General features: G+C 49.5%; 6 protein-coding genes across 8 annotated transcripts; 4 read left to right on the top strand and 2 right to left on the bottom strand.

Moving 5' to 3' along the window:
- Nucleotides 1-25: 25 nt before the first annotated feature.
- Nucleotides 26-602, top strand: LOC136190234 (eukaryotic translation initiation factor eIF1-like). The gene is made up of 3 exons (XM_065978335.1): nucleotides 26-131; nucleotides 188-351; nucleotides 421-602. Exons 1-3 carry the CDS (start codon nucleotides 95-97, stop codon nucleotides 565-567), a joined length of 348 nt encoding a protein of 115 aa, XP_065834407.1. The 5' UTR covers nucleotides 26-94; the 3' UTR covers nucleotides 568-602.
- A 66-nt stretch (nucleotides 603-668) lies between these two features.
- Nucleotides 669-5,984, top strand: LOC136190231 (la-related protein 4B-like). Of its 2 annotated transcripts, none has more exons than XM_065978331.1 (22): nucleotides 669-1,076; nucleotides 1,845-2,362; nucleotides 2,535-2,563; nucleotides 2,623-2,730; nucleotides 2,785-2,888; nucleotides 2,941-3,051; nucleotides 3,105-3,155; nucleotides 3,210-3,263; nucleotides 3,321-3,395; nucleotides 3,451-3,501; nucleotides 3,564-3,615; nucleotides 3,681-3,729; nucleotides 3,787-3,984; nucleotides 4,161-4,266; nucleotides 4,321-4,434; nucleotides 4,479-4,541; nucleotides 4,595-4,621; nucleotides 4,676-4,735; nucleotides 4,786-4,827; nucleotides 4,878-4,966; nucleotides 5,034-5,220; nucleotides 5,359-5,984. In XM_065978331.1, exons 1-22 carry the CDS (start codon nucleotides 999-1,001, stop codon nucleotides 5,503-5,505), a joined length of 2,313 nt encoding a protein of 770 aa, XP_065834403.1. In that variant the 5' UTR covers nucleotides 669-998; the 3' UTR covers nucleotides 5,506-5,984. The 2 variants fall into 2 exon arrangements, with proteins under 2 accessions (XP_065834403.1, XP_065834404.1); XM_065978332.1 differs by having other exon boundaries at nucleotides 3,567-3,615.
- Nucleotides 5,985-6,038: 54 nt separating this feature from the next.
- LOC136190228 (cyclic nucleotide-gated channel rod photoreceptor subunit alpha-like) lies at nucleotides 6,039-10,091 on the top strand. Of its 2 annotated transcripts, XM_065978329.1 has the most exons (14): nucleotides 6,039-6,584; nucleotides 6,631-6,848; nucleotides 6,895-6,945; nucleotides 7,002-7,094; nucleotides 7,144-7,208; nucleotides 7,261-7,383; nucleotides 7,443-7,713; nucleotides 7,770-7,824; nucleotides 7,890-7,990; nucleotides 8,041-8,124; nucleotides 8,173-8,297; nucleotides 8,356-8,502; nucleotides 8,560-9,681; nucleotides 9,758-10,091. In XM_065978329.1, the coding sequence occupies exons 1-13, from the start codon at nucleotides 6,107-6,109 to the stop codon at nucleotides 9,662-9,664; spliced, it is 2,916 nt and encodes a 971-aa protein (XP_065834401.1). In that variant the 5' UTR covers nucleotides 6,039-6,106; the 3' UTR covers nucleotides 9,665-9,681; nucleotides 9,758-10,091. The 2 variants fall into 2 exon arrangements, with proteins under 2 accessions (XP_065834401.1, XP_065834400.1); XM_065978328.1 differs by having other exon boundaries at nucleotides 8,560-10,091.
- On the bottom strand, nucleotides 9,762-10,514 carry LOC136190233 (histone H1.0-like). The gene has a single exon (XM_065978334.1). The coding sequence runs from the start codon at nucleotides 10,469-10,471 to the stop codon at nucleotides 9,887-9,889; it is 585 nt and encodes a 194-aa protein (XP_065834406.1). The 5' UTR covers nucleotides 10,472-10,514; the 3' UTR covers nucleotides 9,762-9,886.
- A 639-nt stretch (nucleotides 10,515-11,153) lies between these two features.
- On the top strand, nucleotides 11,154-11,636 carry LOC136190059 (EF-hand calcium-binding domain-containing protein 11-like). The gene has a single exon (XM_065978133.1). The coding sequence runs from the start codon at nucleotides 11,154-11,156 to the stop codon at nucleotides 11,634-11,636; it is 483 nt and encodes a 160-aa protein (XP_065834205.1).
- A 1,641-nt stretch (nucleotides 11,637-13,277) lies between these two features.
- Nucleotides 13,278-18,663, bottom strand: LOC136190226 (uncharacterized). The gene is made up of 4 exons (XM_065978326.1): nucleotides 18,618-18,663; nucleotides 14,817-18,271; nucleotides 13,882-14,762; nucleotides 13,278-13,784 (listed from the first exon to the last, which is right to left on the bottom strand). The coding sequence occupies exons 1-3, from the start codon at nucleotides 18,633-18,635 to the stop codon at nucleotides 14,501-14,503; spliced, it is 3,735 nt and encodes a 1,244-aa protein (XP_065834398.1). The 5' UTR covers nucleotides 18,636-18,663; the 3' UTR covers nucleotides 13,278-13,784; nucleotides 13,882-14,500.
- Nucleotides 18,664-18,727: the final 64 nt, after the last annotated feature.

The following is an 18,727-nucleotide window of genomic DNA, read 5'->3' on the forward strand; positions in this document are numbered from 1 at the left end:
AAGCCCGTACAATGCAAATTAACGTGCGCTAACCAGCAAACGTCCTCACGTCCATCGCCAATTTGCGCTGGAGTTTGAGGTTATCTACTAAGTTATGGCTGCTATACAGAACATACGAGAAGCAAAGGATGGTATAAGAATGGCGTAGGACGCTTAGAGTCGATCTATAGCAGAATCGTACCTTTAGACCCGTTTGCCGACGAAATTGGCCAATCTTCCGCTAACAACGAATATCAGAAGGGCGTCATACACATTCGGATTCAGCAGCGAAATGGCCGAAAGACGCTGACGACCGTTCAAGGCATTTCCGACGCGTACGATAAAAAGAAATTGGCCAAATACGCGAAAAGAGTACGTTAGAGTGTAGGCGCGTGGGCCAGGCGCGTGCAATGTTTTTTTACGCTTCGCATATCCCCTTAGGAGTTCGCCTGCAATGGAACGGTCGTCATGCATCCCGAATACGGAGAAGTGCTTCAATTTCAAGGCGATCAGAGAAACAACATCGCGCGCTTTCTTACGAGAATTCAATTGGCTTCAGAAGAACAAATCAAAATGCACGGCTTTTGAAAGCCCGTATCTTGCAATAAAGTTCCATGACCTCATCGCAACACGTTTGATTGGTCCAAATCGGTGCATCGTGTCACGTGAAATTGCATCACGTGTACGGTGTCCCGGGACTCCCGGCTGCTAGCCGTTTCGTCCACCCTAGCGTTCTCTCGTTTCGTCTCGTCACGCAAATCGTTCCCCGTCCTTCGTCAGTGCCCACCTGTTCGTCAGCGTCCCATCCAAACTCGTTCCTCGCACGCGTTTTCTCGATTTCAAGCGAAGCACGTGCTCGCCTTTCCCCGATCGCGTCGCGTCACCCACAAATTTCCTTCCGCGCGCGCAGCGAGAGCTCTCGCCTCGGTCTCATCTCTCGACAAGAAGCGGCGTCGCGCGCGCACGTTCGCCCCGTTCCGTTTCCCGAACGGGATATCGACTCCCCCTATCACTGAAAAATGAGCGCCGCCGCGTCGAGCAACAGCCACGCGTCCGATCCAGCGGACGCTTCGTCCGAATCGCACGAACATCCGCCCGTAAGTTCAATTCGACCCCCACGCGCAAGCCGACCCAGTTTCCCTCCCTCCCGAGTTCCGAAAGGGTCGCAGCTGAGGGAACGTCTTTTTCGCGCGAGTGGGGTCCCCTCTTTATATGTTTTTCTTTTTTTTGGGAAGATCGCGTTTCGTTTCTTCGTCCGTTTCGGCGGCGGAGGATCGGTTTTCCATTCGATTACGAATCGCGTCACTTCCTCTCTATTCCGCGTCGCGCGCGCGCGGCCGGCGTTATGGGGAGGTCGAGGGGAGAGATCGCGCGCGCGCGTTTTGGCTTTGCGTCGACGCGCAACGGGGGGAAAAAGTACCGGAAAAAGCTGCCCAGTCATTTAGTTTTCCTTTCCCGAGGGCAGAGGGGGGGGGGGGGGGGGGGTCCTCCCTCACTAAAAATTACAGCCGAATAAAGTCAATTACTTTATCGGGCGCGGAAGAGGGCAACAGATGTGAACAGAATCCCCGGTTCGGCGCACTCACTCACTCAGTCACTTTCATCGTGTTAGAAGATGCGCGTCTCACGCCCATGTCCGACCCCCCCCTCCCCCATGTCGATCGTCCTCCTGAACTTCCTTCCCTACGATGTCCTTTCCCTTGATTCTTGGCTTCGCGATTTTGTTCCTAAGAGTCTATTGAAGGCCTCTTATGGGCTTCTCTCTGTAGATCTCGCTTTATTTAATTTTTTCTTCAGTGGGTCTTCATAGAAAATATTTTCTCTCATTTTTACTGTCTTATATTGATTCATCGATTGTTGTCCAGACTATGCAGCCGTCAACTGCTGCGACCGTCTTGGGAATGGAAGGCAGCGGCACTCCTAGTAGCAACGTTCAACCCCAGCAGCTGACGGCGTCCTCACCGTCACAGCAACAGCACTCTCACCAGAACGCCCTCTCGGTCAAAAGAGCGCAGAGCGCAGGTGCTATCTATTCCGCTACGCCGCCGGACGCCCAAACCCAGCTAAATCAGCAATACTTTCCCGTCACCATGGCCGCGCCCGGGCCCCTCTACGCACCGCTGTACTATCCGCTTTACCAGCCGGAGTATCCCACGTCGACGGCGATGTATATGGGTGAGTTGGTGAATAATTTCACCATGGTCGCTGGCGCTGGTGCGGCACCCTTTGGAAGGGCGCGGAGAGGACGGGCGGGCGGCGGCGGCGGCAGCGCGGGGGGCGGTGGTAGAGCCGCCGCGCCCAATGAACAGATAATGGAGCCGCCGCCGCAGGGAGAAGAATTGCGACAGAGACTAAAGAAACAATTAGAATTCTATTTTTCCAGGTGAGATTCGGAAGGCGCAGTGCATGTGTGTATGTATAAATAGGATTCGTTGCTAGCGTTCCTAAGGTTTCTAGCTAGCACGTATTCATGGGCGCTTCGAGCTATTTTCTATTGTTCACGTGTTCTTTGTGCCTGTTTCCTAACTACTAGTACTGTATTTTGCGTTTTCTAGGGAAAACTTAGCCTCAGATGCGTATTTACGTAAGTCGATTATATGGAGGAAAACCTTTAGTGTAACTAATAGCGCTTCCTTGTGACAGTGTCTCAGATGGACAAGGATCAGTACGTTTCTATCAAGGTCATAGCTGGTTTCAACCAAGTCAAAAAATTGACTTCGGACTATGATTTGATTGTCGACGTGCTAAGAGGTGAGAAAGGGAAATTGTGCCTCTCGATCTGTCACCATTTTCTTGATATACCAGAATCCGAGAATGTCCAAGTGAATGAACCAGGTGAAAAGGTTCGACCAAACAGCCAAAGAAGTACCCTGATGCTCCGTGAAATTCCCCAATCGACTCCCTTGGAGGCGAGCTCTTTGCCCGTTCCTTCATTTTTCAGCTATATGGATTGATTTTCAGGACGTCGAAGCGTTGTTTTCAGGGCCAAACTGCCCCAAGTTTTCTTCTTGCGCGTACGCGGCCAATGACAGTTGGTACGTCAATTTCGACACCCAAGAAGACGCTCAAAAAGTTTGCGATCGCCGAGAAAGAAGCGTCCTGTTAATTAGGTGGCATTTCTTTAGGCTTATCGGTATCTAAAAGAGGAAAGAACGTTTGGAGGAAAGCCAATTCACGTAAGTTTTGCCTCTGGCACACTTCCTCATTTTTTAAACTAGTCGCTGACTTAGGCTCGAATAAAAACTCGAACTAGTGCCAGCAATTCCAAGAACGGCGTCAAAGAGGTGAAATAGAACTCGTGCTGTGTGATTCTCATTGATTGACAAATACTATTTTCTCAGTCGGATCAAGCAGTCCCTTACAGTCAGCAGAGAATGCCCCAGACACTTCCCGGATACTATCCAAATCCAGCAGCGGTACAGACGATAGCAATTGGAGAATACACAGTTGCAAGATATTTGCTCCTTCCAGGTGATGTATCCGTATTCTCAGATTCCCTACTCAGCTCCGCCATTTGACACGGTAAGTCAAAGTAGAGCGTCATAGCAAGATAAAAAAAGATCAATTAACTCCTTCCCTGTCAGCAGCAGACGCCTTTTTTCCCTAGTGGATCCGCAGCTCCATTCAAGCCACAAGGTAGACAAAATTAAATTGCATTCCTGGTAGCATATTTTCTCCTCATCCTCATCCTCCTCACTCAGGCGGTCAAAACAACGGTCGTCCGGAGTACCAAGGCTCTCGTTCCACGCGGTAAATATCTAGCTAGCACCATAGAAATGCGTTGTACATTGTGCACTGTACTGGTAGTGGTGGGAAAGGAGGTGGAAGTAGTGTAGGCGGTACCGGAATAACTCGCGATCGAGCGTCACTATCGGACCGGGATCAGCGTCCCCAACGAGGAAGCGGGTCGGCGTCGTCGTCCGTTGGGAATTTTGGCGTCGCCGGTGACAAGTCAAGACATAGTGGGAGTGGAGGAGACTCCGATCACTTCTATCGAAGAGAATCGTAAGAAATGTAGCACTAAGCTGCATTTAGGCCTGTACTTGTGCATTCCTTCACGTCGTTTCACACGAGTCCTTTTTCTTTACAAGAACGCTAGGCACTTACCCCGCTGTCTTCTCCTGGTCCTCACAGAAGCCTTTCTCAAAACATTAGCCATAGAGGTTCTTCCTTTTTTGCAGCGGTCCCCCTCGTCGGCAGGGGCGTGGCGGACGCGGCGGCGGCGGCGGCGGTCGGTTTCCCCGCAGCTCTCAGGATCGATACGAAGAGCAGCCAACCAAGGCTCCGGTGGAGTTTCAGAGCTTTGTCTTTATCGTTTACGTAATTGAATGTTTTCTTTAGCGTCATCAGCGACTGCACCAACAGCAGCAGCTGCAGCTGAGTTTATCGCCTTCCCAGTTCCCTCCTCTCTCAAAGAACAGTAGTCAGACTCACAAAGGCGGACAATTGCCAACGGTATAATATTATATGCGCCTGAATCTATCTAATGGCTTTTATAGATGAGTCGATCTGCAGACGATGTTCGTCAGATGGCTGAAGTGGTGAAGGGTTCCCAAACAGTGGTACGAATCCCCGTGTCTCTGCCGCGTTTTCTCCACATTTTGTTTCTATTTAGCAACCTCCGCAGCACAGCCCTGACAAAGTAAGACATGCCCTTGCCCCTGTTGATGCAAGGATCAACGTCAAGTATTCTTAGGGATTGCCTGCTAGCAAACCGAAGTCGTCGGATTCTAGCAAGCCCAGAAACAGTCCTAAGGTGCTCTACAGGCGTTATAAGTAATGACTGTGGAATTTTACTCTTCACAGGTCGATGAAACGAAGCCAAGTAGTGATCCAGACGTCATACCTGTAAGGTCACTTTTTCTTTGCTTATCGTATTGTTCTCATGGTGTTATCAGGGATCTTCACCGCCGCCGGAGTTCACGTCATCCGCGCCGACCACTCCCGCTCCTTCGGCATCGAATTCCCCGCCGTCGTCTCCTTCAGGGTAACGAACCAGCGTCTGTTTTCGCTATGCAATACGCGGAGTTTGAGTTCTTTTTGTTTTCCTATAGAAAGAAAAGGTCTTCTAGCGCAAGTGGATCGCAAGGAGGACACAAGGTCAGCAAGTCAGCTGAAAACTTGAAGCCCCGTGGAGGCCAACCTAGCGGCGGTGGAGGCGGCAGTAGCGCTGCTGCCGTCAGTCCGGGAATAAAACAGTCGCGTTCGACTGCAGACTTAGACCCCAAGACGTCCGCAGAGGTAGTCGCTTTGTTTGGAAAAGGTCGCACTGTCTGTCATAGCATTTCCCTGGTAGAGCGTTTTCTTTATTTTAGACGCTCTCTTAGTGACCGATCCGATCCGTTCATCTCACTTTGTTTTCTTTCTTTTGTGCTTTAGAGTGAACCTGTTGTAACTGGCGATGATCGTCCGAGTTACGCTCAAGTGACCCAGAAAGTGAAGAAGCCAAGTTCAGCTCCGCCATCACCGTCCAAATCGCCCTCGTCAACGTCATCATCGTCAGCGTCATCGAAACCATCTGCCTAGAAGCTTCATATATTATGTACGATATATCTTCTCGCCAACGAGATGAAAGTTATGCCCATTCTAACGGAAAAAAATTCTATAAAAAGTGAAAAAAGTAACGAAAAAGTCAAACAGACTGGGCTGTGGGGGATGTTAGTTATTCATAGTGGGAAACCTTGAAAGGCGTAGCTTTTTGAGGAAACCAGTTAGTCACATTATTTGCTACGTTTTAGTAGCTTAGGGGATTATTTTTGGACTGCTCTCTGTCGTCAAACTAACGGCCACGCGGACGAACGTGAATTTTGGAAAGAACCACTCTTTGAATGAGTACTTTCTTTTTAGTTCTTTTTTTTGAGTTGCACTGCATGGCTAAGGGTTCTTTCGTTTGCGTACTTCTTAGGAGCAGTCCGCTAACTAAGGCTTGCATATGGTAGCTGATGGGGGGAGGGAGGGGAAGTTGATTATTTTTGTGTCGTGAAATAAAAAGACGGAAAATTTTACGTAGGTGAGGAATTTGCTTTGTATTTTTAGTCTCTCTCTTACTTCCAAGAACATGGACAGACAGTATCTCGTGCGCCAGTCAAACCCGTATGCGTAGGGACGACAGCAAAACACCTCAAAAATGGGCGACGACGTTCTACTGAACCTACCGTCGTCCTCGACGACCGTTCGCCCTCACATAACGCTCAGTCGCCCTTCGTCTCCGCCGGAAGAGGCGGACCCCGCGGCCCGGACGTCCGCGACGGCGACGCGCGCCTCGTTCTCGAGCATCGTCGCGCGTCTTCAATCGGTCGCCGGAGGAAGCGAACGCAGCGACGTCAACAGTTCGACGACGACGTCGATGCACGGCGAGCGAGTCCGATCGCTCGTGCGACGCTTCGCCGTTCGCGCGCGACCCGATTGGCGACGAATGGAAAATTCGACGTTGTCGACGTCGGACGAGTCGGACAACGAGACGGCGGTGAGCGCCGTGACGGGGAAGGAATTCGAGGAGCAGCGACTCAAGGAGAAATTGAGAACGTATTGCGAATTTGACGGCAAGAAAGTTCAGAAAGACCAAGGAAAGAGAAGATTTTTTATCGATGCTATTAATCCTCTAGGTATAAATAGATGCATACGTTAATTGATTAATTAACTTATATTTAGGTAACGGGTATTTCTATTGGTTGGGCGTCGTTAGCGTTGCGTTCATTTACAATGCGCTCATAATTTTCGCCCGCGCTGCGTTCGACGACGTCATTCAGACGCCAACGGCGATGCCTGTCTGGTTCGCTTTGGACTATCTGTGCGATTTGGTGTACGTCGTCGACATCGTTCTGGTGCAGATGCGACTTGGATATATGGATAGTTCTGGAATATTGGAAGTGAGCGATCGATTTTTTGCTCAGCAGATTGTTTATGCTTGTTTAGACTGATTTGAAGAAAGTGCGAAAGAGATATTGTGCGCAGAAGATTTTTATGGTAAGAGCCATTGGTCGCGTGCATCCCCCTCTTTTGCATGCATAGTGTGCGTTCAGATTGACCTAATGTCTTTGCTGCCCTTCGATTTGCTCTACATCATACCGAAGTTTCGATACGAAGCATTACTTCGTCTTCCTCGTCTTTTGAAAGTACGTTCGGAGGAAAAACGGTACTGAGAGTCAGACTATGTCGTTTCAGGTTCGGCATCTTCTCACGTTTGTGGACCGGTTAGAAAATCGAGCGTCCTATCCCAACTTCTTCAGGTGACTCAGGTGACAGTTAGTCTTTCGTGTGTGAATGTTCGCCTCAACACAGAGCATCAAAAACATACATTCTCATGGTCTACATCGTTCACCTGACCGCCTGCACCTACTACGTTATTTCCGTTTGGGAAGGCATAGGAAGCAATGCATGGGTTTACGACGGAAAAGGCAACGGGTTCGGAAAGACGACGAAAATAAATTTATATATGATGATGTCGGGTTTCTTTTGCTTAGTTACGTTCGTTCCCTTTATTGGTCTGTTATTACGATTTGCTCCATCGGTTACGGCGTCAATCGCAGGGATCGCGATCGCATTCCGTGGCCGGAGACAAACTTCGAACACGTTTTTCACGTATTCTGTTTCCTGTTCGGCGTTTTCGTTCTGTCGACGGTAATTGGGCAAATTCGCGGAGCCATTGAGAACGTGAATGCGAAGAAGACGGCGTACAAAAGACGCATGGCCATGCTCGATAAATACATGCAAAGAAACGAAGTCGACAACAAAGTAGGAGATAAAATTGCGACTGGAAACGGTAGAAATTTTCACGGGTATTTCTCTAGTTGCAAAATAGGGTTAGACGCTGGTTTTCATATTCTTGGGATCACAAACAAGCCGGTGAGAATTTAGCTATTACAAAAGGAGTCAATATCTCAACAATAGATGATCTCTTTTTTTTCCAGATGAAATTGATGCCTGTTTGGAACACGTTCCAACGAATATCAAAGTATCGTTGGCCATTGGAGCTCACCTAGAAGCACTGAGTAAAATCAAGTTATTTCAAGTACAAAGCCTCTCTAAGAAAACTTAGCTTAGCTTATGTATAAATAATAGGATTGCGAAGAGATGCTGCGGCAGGAACTCGTCGTCAAACTCAAACCGGTTTGGTATCTTCCGGGCGACTACATATGCCGAAAGGTGAAGTCAAAGCCCGGTCGCGGTGAGCACTTTTGACATTTTTTACAGGGAGACGTCGGAAAAGAGATGTACATATTGAGCAAGGGCGAAGTGCAGGTGAAAGTCGAAGACGACGAGGGAAACGAGGAGACCGTTTGCGTTCTCTACCAGGGAAGCGTCTTTGGAGAAATAAGGTATTCGTTGCGATGGTGGAGAAACGCGTGTTTTTTTTGCTTTAGCTCGCGTTTTTAGCTTGCTGTCGATTCACGATAATAATCGGCGCACCGCTCACGTCGTTTCGCGATGGTTTTCGCAGCTTTTTGTTCTTCGAAAACGCGACCTACAGGACGTCTTGATCGACTATCCGGAGGCGGCGGAAACGTTGAGAAAAAAGGCTATGTAAGGCCATCGTTCGCTCGCGCTTATGTATAGATCTTAGGTTCTTCTCGTATTCAGGCAGCTCCTAAAGAACGACGAGAAGCGAATCAAACTAAAAGACAACAACGACAACGAACAGCACAAACTAAAGAAATTCTCCAAGGCATTCGCTCAGCTTCACATGCGAGCGAAAAAACGCATTTCAAAACGAAACAAAGTTCATCCGATGCTGCGACCCAAATCGAGCGTCCGACAACAGACGCTCACCGTTTCGACGCCTCAACCGCCGACGCGATCGCGACCGTCGACGGCTCGCCTCGCGATACCTCGATTACCGAGTCGGTCGTCGTCGAGTCGCGCTCAATCGGCCGTCGCTAGTCTCCGCGGTCGGTCGCCGGCGCCTTCTCTACTCGAACGACCGGAATCGCGTTCGTCGCGTCTGTCCGTGCCCGCGGCTGTGCGCTCCGACTCCCAGTCGAGCCTCGGTTCCTATTTATCGGTCGATCAGCGCGCTGGCGGATCGATGGCGACGTCGGACGGCTCGTGGGTGTCCGAAGCGGCGACGATCGGCGCCGAAACGGCTGCGCCCGTTCCTAACGCGCCGCCGCCGTCGTTTCAGGTCGAAATCACCGTCGACGAGCCCGAGGACGAGAAAAAGAAATCTGGGCTGACCGTCGACGCTCGCGGAACACCGCACCTGCGACCGCGTACGCCGGCCGATTTTGACACGATGTCGATGATATCGCGACTGGTCGATCGAAACGTTCAAATTAAAGTTCCCAAACAGACGACGAATCGAAGTCGAACGCCGCTCATTCAACTCAACGACGACGACGACGGTGATGACGGCGACAACGAATGCGTTCCTGTTTCCATTACCGTTCCCGCTCTATTGACGGAGGCTCGTAGCGTGAGTCGACTTTTGCAGATTCGTTCTGCTGTCGCTCTCGACGACGATGACGACGATTCGAGTTTGTCGACTCTCGCTGATGAATCGTTTAGTCTCGACGATGACGACGAGGACGAGGACGACGACGAGGACGATTCAAGAGCGAGGGCTGGACTTCGAGTCGATTTTCGCGGCACAACTCATCTGCGACCGAAAACGTCGGCCGACTACGACGCCATGTCGGCCATTTCGTGCATGCTCGACATGGGAGCATTTGACAAGAAGGAGAAATGAACGTCTGTCGACAGTCGGTAAGAAGTTTATTTATTAATTAGAAAAATGACGTCATAAACTGTAAGGCTTCGCGTAATTGGCTGTTTCCCACAGAACCTTTCTTGCACACTTTTTATTGTTAACGACTACTGTACAAGAGCAACTCTCTTCAACGCTACGTAGTGGCTTTTAAAAAAGCCGGGGGTATAAAAGTCTCTTCCTATACAGAATCACAACGTTCGTCTACTTTTTAGCTTTCGACTTCTTCGGAGACTTCGGAGACTTCGGAGACTTCCTAGCGGCGGGCTTCTTCGCGGCGGCCTTCGGCTTCTTCGGCGACTTTTTCGCCTTACCGCCGTCCGTCGTTGTCGTCGACTTCTTCGTCGTCGCTCCCTTGGGTCGTCCGCGAGCTTTCTTCACGCCGCCCGTCGCTGCGGCGGTGGCGGCGGGCTTTTTCTTCGCCGCCGGTTTCGGTTTCTTGGCAGGGCCATCCGTTGTCGTCTTCGTCGTCTTTCGCTGCGACGGCTTTCGTTTCACCGGCTCGCCGCTCTTGCCCGATTTGGGCAATCGGAAGGACCCGGACGCTCCGGTGCCTTTCGTTTGGACGAGCGTGCCGTTCTCGACGCAGCGTTTCAGAGCGAGTTTGATCTGAGTCGATGCGTTGTCGCCGACCGTGTAGTTGGCGTTGATGTATTTTGTGATCGATTGGCGCGACGAGCCGCTTCGCTCTTTGAGCGACGTGATCGCCGCGACGATCATCGTCGCGTAAGGCGGATGAGTTTTTGGCTTCGCCTTCGCCTTGGGTTTTGCTGCAGACGCTTTCGACATGACGCTTTCTCAGAGCAAGTTGCTGGGAATTGGGATAGGCGCTAAGTTCGCGCGCATTATATATTTGGTTTGCGCGGACGTGAACGGAAAAGTCGAGGGTCACGTGGTTTGCGAGGATCCGACCGTCTCTTCGGGGTCGTGTGTTTGTCGAGTACGCTGCGACGCGTCTCCGTCGTTCGTCGTTTACGAGACAGCAATTTTCGGTGAATGGTTATTTAGAGTAGGCTTTGGACTGTCTGCTGTGTGATTTTGAGGCGCGTAGCTCCTTGTGAAGGGGTCCCCGATCGTGACGAAATGCGAGCGCGTCCGCCATTTTTGCGTCGTTTACTTTTCGAACGCGCATATCTCGACAGGACTCGCTTCGATAGCGCTTGCAGCTCGACGAAGCGATTCTTTAGGCTATTATCTACCTCCACAGCTGCGTGTCGCAACAGTCACGTCGCGTTTAGACCCCTTTTTCGACCGATTTTCTCTCGCAGTAAACACACCCTAGTGGGGTGTGGTCGCCTCACTGAACCGACAACACCGCTTCGAAAAAGCTAAACGACGCTCCTTCGAACGCAGCTAACAAAACGAAAGTCTCAAATACATATCTCCGCGCGAGATTTCGAAATCTTGGCGCTCGTCTCGCCTCCCTAATCGAAAAACTTCCCGACGAAACGCCGCGACGACGCGACAAGAAATGCTATCGTCGTTTCGCGATTCGCGCAACGGCGACGATCGCGCGCGAACTCGTCGTCAATCGAACGATCGCGCCGACTTGCTTCGCGCTTTTCGCGAAGCCGACGAACGAAAAACGGACGCGCTCGACGCGAACGATCTCCACGTAGCTCACGTCTCCCTTTTCGGTTACGAACCGTCGTCGGACGAGATCGAGCGCTGGATGAACGGGCGCGCGACGGTCGATTTCGAAGCGTTCGCGCGGACGCTGGGGCCCCGATACGCGGCGCGCCATCGCGAAGGAGACGCGCGACAAGTTTTTCTCGCCATGGACGCGACCTGTCGTGGATTTCTCGTCGTCGACGATCTTCGAAAGGCGTTTCGTGCGTTTGCGCCGCGATTGGCGTCGAAAGACGTCGAATGGATGTTCGGCGAAGTCGATGGGGACGGAGACGGGCGCGTTTCCTATCGCGATTTTTTGCTCATGATCCAGGGGAGTCGGTAAGCGTCCCCGCGCGATGAGGCTGAGGGCTCTTCGAATATTCAACAAAAGTTTTATTTGTAAGCACAAAATACTAAAAATAGTAGTGACAGGTTACGCCCATAAGAAATCGTTAGTACTTGAAATTTCTCCGCACCGTCACGGTGACGTGTACAAGCTATACAGTATGAACCTAACCCTTCTCCTCTATCTATGAACACAGTATGCAAAGTCCAATCTATGCTAAGTCAGTGAAACGTGACGTCACCCTAAAGTTTCAGTGCGACTCGGACCATCAGGAGTCTGAGTCTGTGTCGTTTCTATGTCAGTTGGGGCTCCAGAAGATTTCATAACGCAAGAAGCGACGCGTTTCCGTGCCCTCGACCAAAACTGTCGTGCATCTTTCGGCATGAGGCAGTAGGCAGTTAAAGCAAAAATAACGAAGTCGGCCAAAAATAGATTAACCATAGCAATAGATGGGCCGATAGTCGGTATCAGTTCTTCGCGACACTGTTCGACGGTGTACGATTGACTTAGATTGTTGACGCAAGCAGCGTATTGGATAAAACTTTTTATCAATGCCGAGCTTGCGTTTGTCCGAAGATAAATAGCAATTGTCGCCATTATGAAACTGAAACACAAAGGCATAACGAGAGAGAGCAGAATAAATCTTCTCTGAATCAGGGAATATGCTTTGTACACAGGCGAGCGTTTGTTATTTTGCAACAGCATTCGATGAGATCGCTTAGCCTAAAGTTACAGTAACAAAAAGCATCGAAGCTCATATGTGTCCGCTTACTTGATAAAGCTTGTATATTACGAGAGATGACATAACGGTTCCCGAAAAGATTATGAGGTTGCCGGGCAGTAGGAGAGTGTAGAAAAACAGTTCGAGAGTTGGAGAGCTGCACGTGACGGTAAATACGCTTGAGCTCGAATAGCGACCTCCAATTGTGAGCGACGCTGTTGCGAGGCAGGCAGGCACGACGATAGACAGAGTTGGCTGAATTACGAAGACGAGCTTGCGCTTTTCCTTTTGCGTGTCAAGTGTTACTCTCCATATAGCGACGAGAGTGTTATAGACGGAACTGAGCCACCATATCAGAGAAAAAATAAAGCCAAAATGAGCCAGAAAGCCTGCAGAACGATTGTTACTTTAGGAGAATTGAAATGACGTGAAATGAATATACCTTGAACGTTGCATACATCAGTCGGATCTTCCCACGATCCTACCAAATCGTCATGTTTGCAATAAGTTTTGTCCGGTGACAAAACAACAGCAATAGTTAGGGCAATCACTATTAATTAATTAAGAGATCGCGTTATGGGCGGTATTTCAGATAGATATTGACTTACTGAAAACTGTGAAGCCAACAGCTATTAGAAAACTGGTGATTATATGGTAATCAAATCTATGTGAGACGTATTAGAGATGCGTCCTAAGCAAGGCGTACGCGCGCGTATCTTACAATTTGGGCGAATTGAACCAAGTGAAAAATGTAATGATAAGCGAACACCAGCCAATAATCACAGTGAGTAGCAGTGCACTATAGTAGCCACCGGAGCTGACAGAGGTCTTCCACTCGGACTGCGCGCACGGTGGCGAACACTTTGAAGCTTCTGGAAACGCCTCGCTTTTTGTAGTTGTTTTACTAGTGGCGGTTGGCATTGAGAATCAGGATTCTCAGATACAGAATCCTGAGTAGGTGAAGTATCTTGAAAGGTGTCAGAACCAAAGTAGTCTTTACAGTTTGGGAGTCTAAGGCAGTAATCTGCGCCCTTTAGAATGTTTCCTAACGACTCCCAAGATCGTTTGAGAAGAGCGCACTTTGAAGTACTAACTTCAAGACACAGTCTGTAATTGACCAATGAACTTCTCTGTGAAAGGCGATCCCCACAATCTTTATAGACATAATGACAGATTAGCGGTTTTAGCCCGCTAACGCAAGAGGAGGGCACGCCATAAGCAATAGCAAGCCCAAATACTGATTCGAGATCTCTTTCAGCTCTGTCGTAATTTTCACACCCAGAAACGGAAATATTTTTTGTAGTCGGTCCCGATATAGTACGCCAGGTGGGAAAGAACGATTTACATTCGGAGACGTTTAGAACGCTCGCAGGCACTTCCTGATGCGATTGGCATGCAGCGTCGGACGTTACGTTGCCCTCGATCTATTAATAGCAATATATTCGTTTTCGTTTTCGTTTTGGTTCGAGCAGGCCAGCGAGTCTGACAGTAACTCGAAACCAAATGCAGCTAGTGTCTTACGTGGTGTTTGTTATATGTCGCCTCCCACGGATTTGCGTAGTAGATGTAAATGGGTGTTAGTGTCACCAGCATCAGGATGAGCAGAGCTGTACAAAGAACTACTATTTCAGCGAGGCTGCTTCTAGTAAGGTTCTTTTGAATTGACGGAGCATTCAACGAGGGTTTCACAGGCATAGTGTCAGGCATACTTTCCGCCACTCGGAGACTTCCCCGTGTTCTACCAGGGATCACGTAGCTCTACCTTTGTGGCCCGTATAAGGAAGTTCAGAGTTCGGCGTAAATCCACGGCGTGATCGCGTCAACTGTGAGAACTGGCGTCGCCCATAACCGATACTGGCGTGTCCATAACCGGTAAGAGGGTCTAGAAGTAGTGGGGGGCCCTCAATCTATTGCAGACGGCGATTTCGTTCATGATACACATGATACGGCGCGGAGACTACTTCGGTCCTTGCTCCGTGATTGCGCTAGCTACCCGAATCAACTTTTTACCATCTGCTAACACAAGGGAAGATCGATCGAGACCGAAAGCGCGCCGCTGATCTCTACCCTAACTCTGAGCGGCCCGGGCCTACAGCATCGGTCGGTCATTACCATCTCCCATACTACTAGTACTAACACTTCATGCAGTTGCTGCCAACATTTCTTTGAGGCGGCTTTGCGTGACTTTGAATGGAGGCCTCTCGTTCGGTTCTTCATCCCAACAAGCCGTCATTAGTTCCACGTAGTCGTTAGGACACGATTGCGACAGCACGGATGGCGAGAGAGTCGGACGCAGCCCGCTGATGATGCTGTCCATAAGATCGCACATGTATTTGTATTCACTCTGAATGTCCTGGTAAGGCAACTTGCGCGTTATGATCTCCCATAGGACGATGCCAAAGCTAGAAAGACATCAGAGTGATGAACGCAAAGCAAGGCCGGATCATCTCACTCACCTGTACACATCAGCAGAAGTACCGTATCCTTTTTTCAAAACGGCTTCAGGAGCTTTCCACAACGAAGTACCAAAGGAGTAGGAGGAATATTTCAAGCGGTCTCGATCCTTGCCACGTAATGAAATTAGTGGCACGTCTTCGCTGAAATCTGAAAAACCGCTATCTACTCCTGACGGTGGCGTGTCGTCTACTGCACTTTCGTCACTTCCTCTGAGAAGAAGAGCGCACCCGAAATCAGCCACCTTGACGCACCAGCGCGTGTCTACGAGCAAATTGGCGCATTTCAAGTCGCGATGGAGCCGCGGGGGATCCAAGCTGTGCAAGTACTGCATTCCCTTGGCGGCGTCCAAAGCGCAGCGCAGTTTTCTTTCGTAGTCGAGCTCCACCTTCGCGTCGTCTAAGATGCCTCGAAGCGATCCCATCTCCATGAACTCGACGACGAAAGCGGGAGCGACGTCTTTGGGTAGCCACACGGCGCCGATGAAAAGCACGATGTTCTTGTGGCGAACTCGTTTCATCATGTTGAGCTCTTTGGCGTTGTCGTCTTTCATTATGTCGACGATTTCGGGTTTTAGTTTTTTGACGGCGACCTCGTCGCCGCAGTATTCGCCCCGATACACGACTCCGAATCCTCCCGTGGCAATGACGTCTTTGATCGTTAACTTCTTGGCGTCGATTGCCCACGCTTGTTCTTCGTCGTTGAGTTGTTGCCTTGTTTTTTCTAGAGTTCCCTCCGCCGTTTCTAAAGCGATTTTTTGCTTCTTTCGATAACGCCAGCTCACGCCAAGACAGCCCGAGAATAAACCCACGACTATGGCCACGATTAACGCTCCAGATCCTATCAAGTAGTAGGTGGGGGTCTGGCACGTCAAGCCCGTGTAACCGGCATCGCATTTGCAAAAAACGGTGTCTTTGCCTCGCACTGGTACGCATTTTCCGTGGTGGCAATAGTCGCGAATGCACGTGCAGTTGTCAAAACCGATACTTCCCTCGAGTTCAGTTGTCATTCCCGTCGGACACATCGTACATGTTTTAGCTCCAGCATTCGAGAACGTTCCCTTAGGACAAATTCTGCACGGAATTGACGTGAAATCGGTGCTGTTGTACCCAGCGAAGCAGCCCGGTTTGAACGACCAGATACTGGCGGTCTCACCGTAAGTGTCGCTTTGTCTCATGTTGATTGAAAAGATTTCATCTTTTCGCGCGAAAAGGACTTGACGGTCGTTGCCGGGACTCTGATATTGGGACAATCGTATCCACTTCTTTTCATTGAAATCGAGAGTATACAGCCCACGAGATTGAGGGCAGTACTTGCGTTTTATGTCGCCAGGAGACTGCTTCTCAATCAATGCTTGGCGCAAGCGAATACATCGGGCACTGTCAAGTGCGTCGTCTGCGACAATAATTCGCTTTCCAAGCATTACTCCTTTGTATTGACAAACGAAATTTTGACTCGGCGACGTGCCTACGTTTAGTATCTTGTGCCTACTCCACGAGGCCGACATCAAATTGAATTGCCATGTATAGTTTTGAAAACATCTACCCGCTATTTTCAATTGCCCACTGAAAACGTACATGGAGTTGAGAGTGTGACTATAATAAGCCGAATGGCCGAATCGGCCGGATGGTCTCAACGCGTTATCGCTTACTCGTACTTCTCTCCATTCGAAATCAAACTCTTTCTCGCGCCTGCCTTGAATCACGGTCAGAATCCAGAGATCGTTGAAAAGAGAAACATTGTTGCTGTCGCCTTGTGGAGCTACACCTCCAAACAGAAGGAAGCTCGAGTTTTGCAATGATACGAGTGACGCGAAAGCTCTAGGCGATGGACTACTAACGTTTCCCAACTGCACCCAAGTTCGCAAGTGATCGAGATACAGCCACAGTTCGTTGACAGCAGATACTTTAGCGTCATCATGAACAAAATATTTTCGCAATCCGAATCCCAATAGCAGGTAGTTGTGATATGATACCACCGACGCCGTGAAGGGTATGACGTCTGGAAACTCGTCCAAGTCGTATCGCCACCATCGAAAAGTCTTCAAGTCTAGCGTCCACATTTCTGGCACTGTCATATGCCATATATGGATAAAGTAAGTCCATATGTCCTGTCCTTCGACCGACACCTGTACATCAAGGTTTTCATAATGGCCTGTAAAATAGAGAAGGTGGTCGTTTATTGTAGTATAGGCTGCAAAAGTGGACAGCAAGTTGGGAGAAAGAATCGGCGTGTTGTCTCTCACCCATTCCAATGAGACCCCCGTCTTCTCTTCGTTTCCCTGCAATCTCCACATATTCGAATCAGTTGGATGGCCACCGTAGACGAACAGTTCGTTCTTATTTACAGCTGCACTCGCGAACGCAATGCTTTGTAGTCTAGCTTTGTAGTTAGAGTCTGCTGAATGGAATGTTGACGCAGCTCCGTCGAGGTTCATAGTCACTGCGTCTAGCCCGTTGGAAACAACGAGCGTTTTCAACGTTGTATAGTACCCGTGGACAGAACTACCAAACTGATTAAAGTTATGGTGAATTCTTTCTCCCTTTTCCCATTCACGCGTACTGACGTTGAAACGCAATAGCCTGAACGAAAGATTCTCGATATCAGGCCACAAGAGTCCAAAGAAATACACGTTCATATGATAATCGACGTAAGGCGCAATGGACATTACAACTTCATCTGGCTTTGTTTCAATATGCTCCCATCTATACTCGGGACTGATTCCGCGATCAAAACCGCTGTCGTTTACGCAATTCAAAAGCCACAGTTCCGTGAGCCCTATCGGGTTGAAAAGTACAACAAACAGAGACTCTTTGCAACTGCAATTCGACGAGTTCTGTCCTAGAACAGCGAAACTGTGAAACTCAAAATTCCGTGAAAACAATGTCGATTTGCTTCCGTTAGTGATAGTAGTTTGCACTTCAATCCAAGTTTCAGTTTGACCATCAAAGATCCACGTGTCATTAGGGGTCACCTCTGATAATGTCCCCCAGCAAACGTTATCAGTGCAATAGATGCCTCCTGTCAGAAACACACGACTGCCGCATAGTGTTGCCATAGTATGGCCCTGCCTTGCATGAGGTTCAGACTTTAGGTCGAGTTGAGTCCACGAATGCGTTCGTGGACTGTATATCCACGTATCGCCCAGCGAGCTCTCATCTGTTTGTGAGTGAAAAATGCCAGAAATGAGGCTTCCTCCAAACAGAAGAAGTCTTTTCGGGGACCCGATTTTTGACTCGTTTCGAGAGTAAAATACCATAGCTTGATCCCTTCTATAGCTAGGCACGTTTGATCTCCACGCGGCTTCAGAACGCAAGTTGCACCAGTTATTTATCGCTTCTTCCTTCAGCGTGCACACGAGAGGATCGAATTTCGCCAGCTGCCTCTCAAAATATTCTTCATTGCGATCGCCAGAGATGGGCAAAGCGAACAGAAGCGGAACTTGAAACCAAACGATCTAATAAGGAAGACTAATAAGGGCCGGGGCATCTCATAACCTAAAACAATAACTGTCGCTAAGGCGTCACCCTCGATCAGATAATCGATTGGGTCGACCCCTGACCGAACGTGCTGGTACTGCGGTGCCAAGGACTGGCGCAGTATATGTATGAAGCAGCCTTCCTGGCACTTGGTAACTAACTGACTTTTCAGTCATGATACAGTCCAATCCCAGTTGTTTCATATGTATGTGCTCTTCATGCAGCCTCGCCCCCTAAAGCCCCCAGAAGAGGGCCTGGTCGGGGACGAGGCTATTCTTTGTAGGCCCGCTAGCTATGATCAAGTAAAGCATGCGTATGGCTTACCGTAGCTGCCGTTTTCATTGGCACCGCTTGCCAGGATATGCGGAAAAGAGTGTCTTACCCGGATAGTCTTCAACGCGGATGTCGATATTTCCTGCCCGGAAGTTGAGAGA

Source organism: Oscarella lobularis, chromosome 8 (assembly GCF_947507565.1).
Source record: "Oscarella lobularis chromosome 8, ooOscLobu1.1, whole genome shotgun sequence".
Taxonomy (NCBI): domain Eukaryota; kingdom Metazoa; phylum Porifera; class Homoscleromorpha; order Homosclerophorida; family Oscarellidae; genus Oscarella; species Oscarella lobularis.